At 34.9% G+C, this 11,115-nt stretch overlaps 1 protein-coding gene across 1 annotated transcript in view; it reads left to right on the top strand.

Annotated features, from left to right (window-relative positions):
- Positions 1 to 9,438, top strand: part of LOC112415094 (calcium-activated chloride channel regulator 1-like) — a 38,459-nt gene extending 29,021 nt beyond the window's left edge. Inside the window, 1 exon segment of the mRNA XM_024767882.1 lies at positions 9,259 to 9,438. Coding sequence (XP_024623650.1) covers positions 9,259 to 9,438 — 180 coding nt within the window.
- The last annotated feature ends 1,677 nt before the right edge of the window (positions 9,439 to 11,115 follow it).

The following is an 11,115-nucleotide window of genomic DNA, read 5'->3' as shown; positions in this document are numbered from 1 at the left end:
TTACTTCACTGTACACCTGAAACTAACACAACATTGTAAATCAACTATAATCCAATAAAAATTTAAAAAAAGAATTTAAAATAACTATGATAAATATCCTAGGGCTCTAATATAAAAAATTGACAACATGTAAAAACAAGTAAGTAATATAAGCAGAGACATGTAAGCCTTAATAAAGAATCAAAATTAAATGCTAAAAATCAGAAACACTGTAAAAGAAATGAAGAATGCCCTTGATGGACTCATCAGTAGACTGGACATGGCCAATAAAAGAATTAGTAAGCTTGAAGATATGTCAATATCTGAAAAGCAAAGAGAAAACAGAAGAGAAAAAATGGAATAGAATATCCAAGAACTATGTGACAATTACAAAAATTCAATGGGAGTAGCAGGAGAAGGAGAAAGAGAAAGGAAAAGAAATTATGAATAATGGCTGAGAATTTTCCAAAATTAATGACAAATATCAACCACATATTAAGGAAACTCAGAGAACAAGTATAATAAAATACAAAAAAATCTATACCTAGGCATATCATATTCAAATTGCAGAAAATAAAGACAAAAAATCTTGAAAGAAGCTGGAAATAAAAAACGCCTTACCTACAAAGGAACAGGATAAGAATTCTCTTCAGAAACCCTGCAAGCAAGAAGAGGGTGGAGTGATACATTTAAAGTGCTGAAAGAGAAACCACCAACCTAGAATTCTCTATCCAGCCAAATTATTCTTCAAAAGCAAAGGAGATTATTTTTGTATATGGTATTAGAGAATGTTCTAATTTTATTCTTTTACAAGTAGCTGTCCAAAAATAAACTCAAAATGGATTAAAGACCTAAATGTAAGACTGGATACTATAAAACTTCTAGAGGAAAACATATGCAGAACACTTTTAGACACAAACTGAAGCAGTGTTTTTTTGGATCCGTCTCCTAAAGCAAAGGAAACAAAAGCAAAAATAGTCAAATGGGACCTAATTAAATTCAAAAGCTTTTGCACAGCAAAGGAAACCATCGACAAACAAAAAAACAACCTACTGAATGGGAGAAGATATTTGCAAATGATATGACTGATAAGGGGTTAACACGGAACATATATAAACAGCTCATACAACTCAACATCAAAAAAAACAAACTCAATTAAAAAATGGCCAGAAGAACTGAATAGACATTTTTCCAAAGAGAAAATGCAGATGGCCAACAGGCACATGGAAAGATGCTCAACATCGCTAATCATCAGGGAAATACAAATCAAAATGACAATGAAATATCACCCCACACACATCAGAATGGCTATGATCAAAAAGAACACAAATAACAAATGTTGACAAGGATGTGGAGAAAAGGGAACCCTCATACACTGTTGTGGGAATGTAAATTGGTGCAGGCACTGTGGAAAACAGTAAGGAGGTTTCTCAAAAAACTAAAAATAGAACTACTATATGACACAGCAATTCCACTCCTGGGTATATATCCAAAAAAACCAACAACACTAATTCAAAAAGATACATGCACCTCAATGCGCATAGCATTATCATTTACAATTGCCAACATATAGAAGCAACCTAAGTGTCCATCAACAGATGATGGATAAAGAAGATGTGGTAGATACACCTACAATGGAATACTACTCAGCCATAAAAAAAGAATGAAATTTTGCCATTTGCAGCAACATGGATGGACTTGTAGGACATTATGCTATGTGCAATAAGTCAGACAGAGAAAGACAAATACTGTATGATATCACTTATATATGGAATCATAAAAATACAACAAACTAGGGAATAAAACACAAAAGAAGCAAACTCGGAGGACGGCTTGAAGATGGCGGAAGAGTAAGATGCGGAGATCGCCTTCCTCCCCACGGATACACCAGAAATACATCTACATGTGGAACAACTCCTACAGAACACCTACTGAAGGCTGGCAGAAGATCTCAGACCTCCCAAAAGGCAAGAAACTCCCCACGTACCTGGGTAGGGCAAAAGAAAAAAAGAAAAAACAGAGACAAAAGAATAAGGACGGCACCTGCACCAGTGGGAGGGAGCTGTGAAGGAGGAAAAGTTTCCACACACTAGGAAGCCCCTTCGCAGGCGGAGACTGCGGAAGGCGGAGGGGGGAGCTTCGGTTCCTTTCATTCTGAGCTGTGTGGATGAAAGGCTCTTGGTGCTCCAGCCAGGAGTCAGGGCTCTGCCTCTGAGGTAGGAGAGCCAACTTCAAGTCACTGGTCAACAAGAGACCTCCCAGCTCGTCATAAATTTACCCCAAAAAAGATGTTAAAAAAAAAAAAAAAAAAAGAAGCAAACTCACAGATATAGAGAACAAACTAGTTACTAGAGGGGAGAGGGAAAGGGTATGAGGCAATATAGTGGTAGAGGGTTAAAGAAAGTTTATTATGGGATTATATGAAATCATGTACGTGACACTTTTGAAAATTGTAACGCACCACAGAATTTAAAGAATCTTTCATTCGAAAAGAAAAGTGAAGGAGAAATACTTTCTTAAACAAAGATTGAAGGAATTTGTCTCCAATAGACCTGTCTTATAAGAAATGTTAAATGAAATTTTGTGGTAGCCATCCTTTAAGACTGGCCCCCAGTGATTCTTGCCTCCTGATATACATGGCATTGTTTGGTTCCCTCTCTTAAGTCCACAAGTTTTCAGATCAAAAGAAACTGTACTCAAAGAACTGTACTTAAGGAACTATACCTAAGAAGCCTCATCACCTCTGGACCTTATTTAGATGAGATTCTGGACTTCAAGCTGATTCTGTAGTGGGGTGAGATTTGGGGGAGTCTTGTGAGAAGGATGAGTCTATTTTGCATGTGAGAGCGACATTAATTATTGGCAGCCAGAGGGTGAACTGAGGTACTCAGCCTCCAAGATGGCCCCCAGTGATTCTTGCTTCCTGGTGTAGTCACCTCTCATACTGAGGAGAGCTGTCTTGTACAATCAATAGGATATTGCAGGAATGTTGGAGTGTGACTTTTGAGACTAGGTCATAAATAACGTTGCAGCTTCTACCTTGCTATCTCCTGGATCACTTGCTCTAGCATACATCGGCCTCCATGTTGTAAGGATATTCAAGAAGCTCTGTCACAAGATTCATGTGACAAGGAACTGATCTGCCAACTGTCAACATCAACTTGTCAGCCATGTGAGTGAACCTACCTGGAGAGGAATCCCCCAGACCAAGTCAAGCCTTTAGATGACTGTGGCCTCAGTTGACATCTTGGTTACAATCTCATGAGAGACCTCAAGATAGAAACCATTCAATTAAGATATTTTTGAATTCCTGATCCACAGAGCTGAGCGATAATATTTATTGTTGTTTTAGCCACTAAGTTATGGAGTAATTAGTTATACAGCAATAGATAACTAATTCAGATTTCCATAAAAATTCTAGAAGATTTAACAATCACATCATTGAAATTACATGAAATAAAGGTTCATGAAAAACTAATCTAATTTTGAAAAAGTAAAATGGAAGAACTTCTTTCCCAGATATTAATACAATCTACAAAGCTATAGTAATAAATGTACTATGCAATTACACAGAAACAAATACACAATGTAACAGAATAGAAAGTTCAGAAATAGAAATTGATGTCTGATAAAGGCAGCACCATAAATCAATAGAAAAAAATAGATTACTTTCCAGATAGTGTTAGGAAAACTAGCTCAATATATCCAGAAGAATAAAGTAGTATTCCCTGATTTATGCCATACACACAGGGGAATGCCATCTGGAATAAAGTCTCAAGTGTAAAAGGCAAAATTTAAAAGCTAACAGAAGAAAATAAAAGGAAATATCTGAGTGATTTTAGGGTTGAAAGGACTTCTCAAGCAAGACCTAAAAACACAAAACATTTTTAAAAAATGGATTTATATACATCAAAATTGAGAACTTCTGCTCACAAGGACGTCATAGGCAAAACTGACAGTTGACAGACCAAAGAAAATATTTTTAGTGTTTAAAACCTGCTAAGGAATTAATATACGGCATGTATAAGAAACAGTTGCAAATGAATAAGAAAAAGACAGGAAACCTCAATAGAAAAACAGGCAAAGGACGTAAGTAGGTGAATCATTTAAAAGGAAGCCCAGGGACTTCCATGGCAATCCAGTGGTTAAGACTTCGCTTTCCAATGCAGGGAGTGCAGGTTCAACCTCTGGTTGGGGAGCTAAGATCCTACATGCCTCATGGCCAAAAAACCAAAACATAAAATAGAAGCAATATAGTAAAAAATTCAATAAAGACTTTAAAAAATGGTCCACATCAAAAATAAATAAATAAAACTTAAAAAAAATAAAAATAAAAGGAAGCTCAGTGGCAAGTAAGTATAGAAATCAGAGAAACACACTAGAATCAGAGAAATGCCAATTTCAACATTGATATATACTTTAACATTAATCAAATTAATAAAAATTAAAAATCAGGGAGTTCCTGGTGGTGCAGTGGTTAAGAACCCGCCTGCCAATGCAGAGGACATGCGTTTGATCCCTGGTCCGGGAAGATACCACATGCCGCGGAGCAACTAAGCCCGTGCACCACAACTACTGAGCCTACGCTCTAGAGCCTGCAAGCCACAACTACTGAGCCCACGTGCCACAACTACTGAAGCCCGTGCGCCTAGAACCTGTGCTCTGCAACAAGAGAAGCCACCACAATGAGAAGCACGCACACCACAACGAAGAGTAGACCCCACTCACTGCAACTAGAGAAAGCCTGAGCACAGCAACGAAGACCCAACGCAGACAAAAAAAAAAAAAAATCAGATAACAGCAACTGTAGGTAAGAAAGTAGAGAAATAAGATTTCTCCTACTCTACTGGCAGGAGTGTAACTGAGGCAGTATTATGGAAAATATTCTGGTGGAATTTAATAAAATCAATGTACAAATTATCTCATGTTCCAACAATCACATACCTGGGTATAAGCATCAAAGAAACCAGGGCACAAATCAAAAAGCAACTTACATGAAGATATTTATCACAGTGTTATTTTATAGTTGCAGAAAGTTGGAAGTTACTTTAGGTGCCCATCTCTGGGGGAATAGATAAGTAAATGCAAAGCGTACATAATCTGAAATATTACACTATATATTACTAATATACTATACTATACTTAAAAACAATACAGCAGGTGCATAGATAGCAACAAAATAGAATTAAACATACAGTGTTGAGTGAAAAAAAGTTGAAACAAAGCAATAGCTATAAACCAATAACATTTGTATAAATTAATGCATAGACACACACAAAAAAATAACACTTTATTGTATCAGGATATATAACAAATACATTAAAGTAAAAGTGTGGGTAGAAGAAATGGAATAGAGTTGTGGATAATGAAAATAGAAATAAGTAAAATGATACAGCAGAGGAGATATGGTCAAATGATGACAGAGTATCATCAACTGAGGAAAATTATTAATTAAATTATATATCTGAGTTCCAAATGAAATGAACTAATAATAATAAAAAACTGGAATAATAAAAAAGCAAAACTGATAATAATGACAAAAAATAAAAACAGTGCAATTTACCATATTAACAGATTAAAGGAGAAAAACATAAGTATCTCAATAAATGCAGAAAAGGCATTTGATACGTTCAACTACTTATTCATGATTTTTAAGAAACAAAAATCTGGAAAACTGGGATTTAAAAGAAACTTTAGCAAGTATCTAGACAATTCTATATCAAGCATCATAATTTATAGGAAACATTAAAAGCATGCAGATTAAAGTCAGGAATGCACCAAGATACCTGCTAGCATTGCTCCTAGTCAGTATTATACTGGAGGCCCTAACCAATGCAAAAAGGCACGATAATGAATAAGTATGAGTATTTTAAAGTGACAAAATTGTCATTATTTGAAAATCATAATCATTTTCATAGAAAATCCTGAGAAATGCAACCAAAACTCTAGGAATATAAGAATTCAATGTATGAAATTTAATTATATTACTATTTATAAGCAAATAAATTCATAATAGTAATTAAAGAGCTGAAAAAAATGAAGAAATACATCATATTCATGTACTAAAATACTCAATTCTTTGAATTTTAATTACATATAAATTTAAGATAGTAAAAAAAAAATTTAAAGACACTAAAGGTTTATGACAAATAAGAAGCAGATATTTTTAGATTCAGTAAAAAAAAAAGAGGGGGGAAAAAAGAAAAAAATGTCAACAATTCAACAACAACAACAAAATGGGCAAAGGACATGAATTGTCAATGCACAGGGAAGGAAAATTAAAAGGCCAATCACTTTAGGAAAAGAGTCTCAATCTTGAAGTCAGCCAAAGAAATGCACATTTGAAAAAAAAAAAAAGCCCAGAAGATACTATTTCCACCCAATAATATCTATCAAGCTTTCGTTAAAATGGGAGGAAACAGGAACTTTCTGCTGAAGGCAACTGGTGGTAGTTAGTAAAATAAAAAATATGCAGACACTTATATGTAGACCTCTTAAAGAAACTCTTAATATTTGTGTTCTAGGATACATGAAGATGTTCACTACAGCATGATTTTTAACAGTGAAAACTGGAAACACTCTAACTATCCCCCTGTAGCAGACTGGACAAACAAAATGTGGTATATTCGTAAGATGGGTCTATACAACAGCCAAAAGAAATAGATCATGTCTACCTACCTCTAATCAATATTAAACAGATTTCATATATATAATATTGAGTAAGGAAAACTACAGAATTATAGGCACAGTATGATACCATGTACATAAATTAAAACCACACAAAACATACTATATTTGTTTATAAACATAGATAAGTAAAGTACTTTTATAATTGTTAGTTTTTGTGCTCACATATCCTGATCTGGCTCTGGATGTACACAGGGGCATATCGTAAAGTAAAAATGGGGAAACAGTCTACAATATGACTCCAACCAAGATTAGTGTATACTTACATTGGTAGGCAATGGAGACTGAAGATGCTTGAGCAAGCTGTCACATGGTTTGAGCTGTAATTTGGGGAGTATCCATTTTTCCAACTTGTGTAAAGGAAACTGAAATGGAGAGATGATTTGGGAGGCTATTAAAGGAATCTAAGCAAGAAGTAATGTACTATATTAGTAAATGGTAAGTGATAAATATGGAAAGAAGATAGTGAATCTCATTTCTACCTCCTTCATCATCATACCCAAACACCAAAGGTACTTGAAAAATGTCAACTGAGTACAAAATATATGATCTTAATCCTTAGCTCCTCAATAAAAATATTATCAATAATTTTGCAAGTTAAATAATTTTTGTACGTAACTGTGCATAGATGAATTTTAAGTCATTTGGGTATGAACTTGGCATTGGTATTTTGCATATTCATCTACCATCACAAAAATATGAGGGTTTGTGTACCCATAGTATCCACAAAATTAATATCTATTTTTCTCAGATTGAGACATTTATTAAAAAAATAATAAAAACTATGACTTATTACATGCCAGTCACTGTGGTAGGCACTTTCCATATACTTTCCTATCTAACCTTTACTTCAGCACTGTAAAGCAGGCATTACATTATAACCCCTCTTAACTGACAAGGCAACTGAGGCTCAAAGATAGGAAATAACCTGCCCAACATCAGAGTAAAGCTAGTAAATCGTGATACTGAGATGCAAACCAAAGTCTGAGTAATTCCAAATCTGTGCTCTTTCCACTACCATCCTAATCTCTTCCACTAAACAGCATCATTTATTTAGCTGTAATATAAACAAAATCCTCAGTTCCAAGTGGCAATGAATGTTGACAAGTCACCCATTATTAAAACATATTTGGGACTTCCCTGGTGGTCCAGTGGGTAAGACTCCAGGGGGCCCCAATGCAGGGGGCCCAGGTTCGATCCCTGGTTGGGGAACTAGAGCCCACATGCATGTCACAACTAAGAAGTCCACATGCTGCAACTAAAAGATCCCACGTGCCGCAACTAAGACCCAGTGCAGCCAAAATAAATAATAAAATAAATAAAATTAAATAACAACCTCTTGACCAAAGAAGTATTTTTAAATTTTTTATTTTTTATAAATGTTTATTTTTAATAAATAAGTAATTATGATACATTATGCTATCTCTTTTGGAGTTTTTAAGAACAGCTACTTAACCTCTTTAAACTCCAGTTTTTGAATGGTGCTAGTAATACTATTTATCTCACAGGATTTTTTAATCATTTGAGATAGTTTTAGTTACTGTCTTAATTTAGAAATCAATTGAGATTAAATGAGATAAAACATTTAAGCATTTAGCAAAGTGTCTGGCATGTAGTTGAAGCCAAATAAATATTAGCAGCTTTTATTACCTTATTATTATATTTCATAAATATTTTACTATTAATAGAGTTTTACAACACAAGAGAATTATATTCTCAGTACTCAATATACAATCATAGAGCATCCACCATCTCAAATTCAAAGGTATTTACGAAAACATTATATCTTCATTTAATTAAAAATATAGGAATCATCTAACAGCTCAACGGAACACTGGAATCATGCACAATACTTGACGTTCATAGCAATTAATTTTTTCAGTTAGGCTGACATCTAGTGGACATCTGTGGCCATCCGAAAGATTTAAAATACATACTTTAAAAAAAAAAACCCTAGCAACATTCCATTAAATAAAAGACCAATATCTAATGTAAATGTTTAAAATGAAAAAGGAAAATCAAGTTGAGTATTGTTTGCCAAGCACTGAACTAAATGCTTCCCCAAACATTTCACTCACTCATTTGTTCAAAGTGTTTGGTATCTACTATATGCTAGACAATTATTATACAGAATTTTTAAAAAGTAGATATGATCCCTTTCCTTTTAGAGTTCACAGACTAATAGGGATGAGTTATCAAACAATTATATAAATTAATGAAATTATAAATTGTGTTTAGAGCTATGAAGGACATTAGAAGAGAATCCTTAACCCTCTGAGGAAGTGATTTGTGAACCAACTTCTTATTCTTTAAAAATATGGGAATCGGGCTTCCCTGGTGGCGCAGTGGTTGAGAGTCCGCCTGCCGATGCAGGGGACACGGGTTCGTGCCCTGGTCCAGGAAGATCCCACATGCCGCGGAGCAGCTGGGCCCGTAAGCCATGGCCGCTGAGCCTGCATGTCCGGAGCCTGTGCTCCACAATGAGAGAAGCCACAACAGTGATATATATATATATATAGGAATCATCTAACAGCTCAGCTGAACACTGGAGTTATGCACAATACTTGAGGTTCATAACAATTAATTTTTTAGGTTAGGCTGACATCTTCTTATTCTTTAGAAGTTGGTTCACATATTCCCATCACAAATTTAAGACAGAGGGACAGCATGAGTGCAGGTCCTGAGGTGGGAAAAGGTTTGGTGCCAAAAGAATTGAAAGAAGGTCAGTGTAGCTATAGTTGTAAGGGAGACAACAGTACCAGATTAGATTAGACAGGTGTATATGGGGGCCAGATCAAGCAGGGCCTTGTGAAAGAATAGGCCATGTAACGAATTCAGGATTTATCATTTTATCATAGGTATCATAGAAGCAATTTGAAGTATTTAAACAGGGAAAGATATGTGATAAGATATCTGGTTTTAAAAGAACATTCTGACTCCCTGGGGAAGTGAAATGGAAGGAGATGAATGTGAATGTAGGGAAAGCAATTAGGGCCAATTAGGAAAGTATTTAAATAGCCCAAACAATACATGGTTTGGGCTCAGACTATAGTGGTTGCTGTCAAGATGTATTGTGAAAGCAGATTCAGATCTTGGTGATGAATTGGATATTGGGAAGGAACCAGGCATGAGGGACAAGAAAGCATTGAAAATATTCCCAGATTTCCATCTTGAAAAACTGAGCTGGTTGAGGTATTAAGGTGAGAAAGAGTAAAGAAAGAACAAATTTGCAAGTACAACTAAGTTTTTATTATCAAAGAACAACTCAGAGACATTTAGTTATTTACCTACAAACAAAATTTTTAACATACAGGGATACAGTCATTAGACTGCTATCCAGGAACAAGGGCAAAAACTGTAGTTATTAGGAAAAAACTGCAGTCTCAGAAGACTGAGTTGTGTTTGCACATCTTTAGTGGTAAACTAATTAGCTGACAGCAAAGAGGTCCATCTAGGCAGTCTGTCCTTGTGAAGGTTGTCCAGGAATAACAAAAAAAAACAATTTAAATTGTATTGGATTTTCCCCAAACCCTGAGAGTTTGCTGTGTAGCATATGTGGCAGGCTGTCCAAGGGTAATGTCTATCAAGACCCTTCCATTAGCATCTCTACCTTAGCTGAGCCAGGCCTGCATCATTTCTCTAATGAGTATTTCTCAACTCCCTGGTTTTCGTCAAAACAAACTCCAAAAGACAAAAATTTCACCATGAGTGTTTCAGTTCCTTTTTTGACTTATTATTATCAATTAGATGTCAACTCAAGATAATAGATGTGAAATAACATTTTAGGTCTCTAGATTCAATTCTATTGATCTGGCTGACTAGATAAACAAGGAAAAATCATGCAAGATCTGTAGGACAGGTTATAGATTTTGTTCTTTATTCTACAAATATTGAGAAACCACTAAAGGTTTACAATCAAGTAACTTGATTAGAATCTGAATTTTATGATATTTATGAGACAATTGGAAAGTTGCCACTGACCCAGTATTTGCCAATATTAAGGAATTATTATTACTTTTGTTTTGGGTATGATAATAGTATTATGGTTACGTTTAACCAAAAAAAAAAAAAAAAGAGTTCTTATCTTTTAAAGAATTACATGCTGAAATACTAGTGGATGAAATGAACATAAAATTGAAAGTCATCTGTGTATATATAGACATATATGAGTGGAAGCAATATCTGTGGTATAAAGTGAGAAGAATAGAGGAATAAGGATGATGCCTTGAGGAACTCCATCTATTAAAGATGAAGAGATGAGGATGAGCAAAGAAACCAGAGTATCTACTTGAGAAGTAGAAGGAAAATCAGAGGGGTGTTATGTCATAGAAGCCAAAGGAAGAGAGGTTTCAAGAAGGAAATAATACACATAAAGTGCTTAAAACAGTTTCCGGCATATGGTAAATGCTCAGTAAATACTGCACTATGATGATGGATAAGAAGGAAATA

The sequence above is a fragment of the Neophocaena asiaeorientalis genome, unplaced genomic scaffold (assembly GCF_003031525.2).
Source record: "Neophocaena asiaeorientalis asiaeorientalis breed wild unplaced genomic scaffold, Neophocaena_asiaeorientalis_V1.1 scaffold546, whole genome shotgun sequence".
In the NCBI taxonomy this organism is placed as follows: Eukaryota; Metazoa; Chordata; class Mammalia; order Artiodactyla; family Phocoenidae; genus Neophocaena; species Neophocaena asiaeorientalis.
The sequence above is the reverse complement of the archived record's forward strand: the minus strand, read 5'-3'. Positions and strand labels throughout refer to the sequence as shown.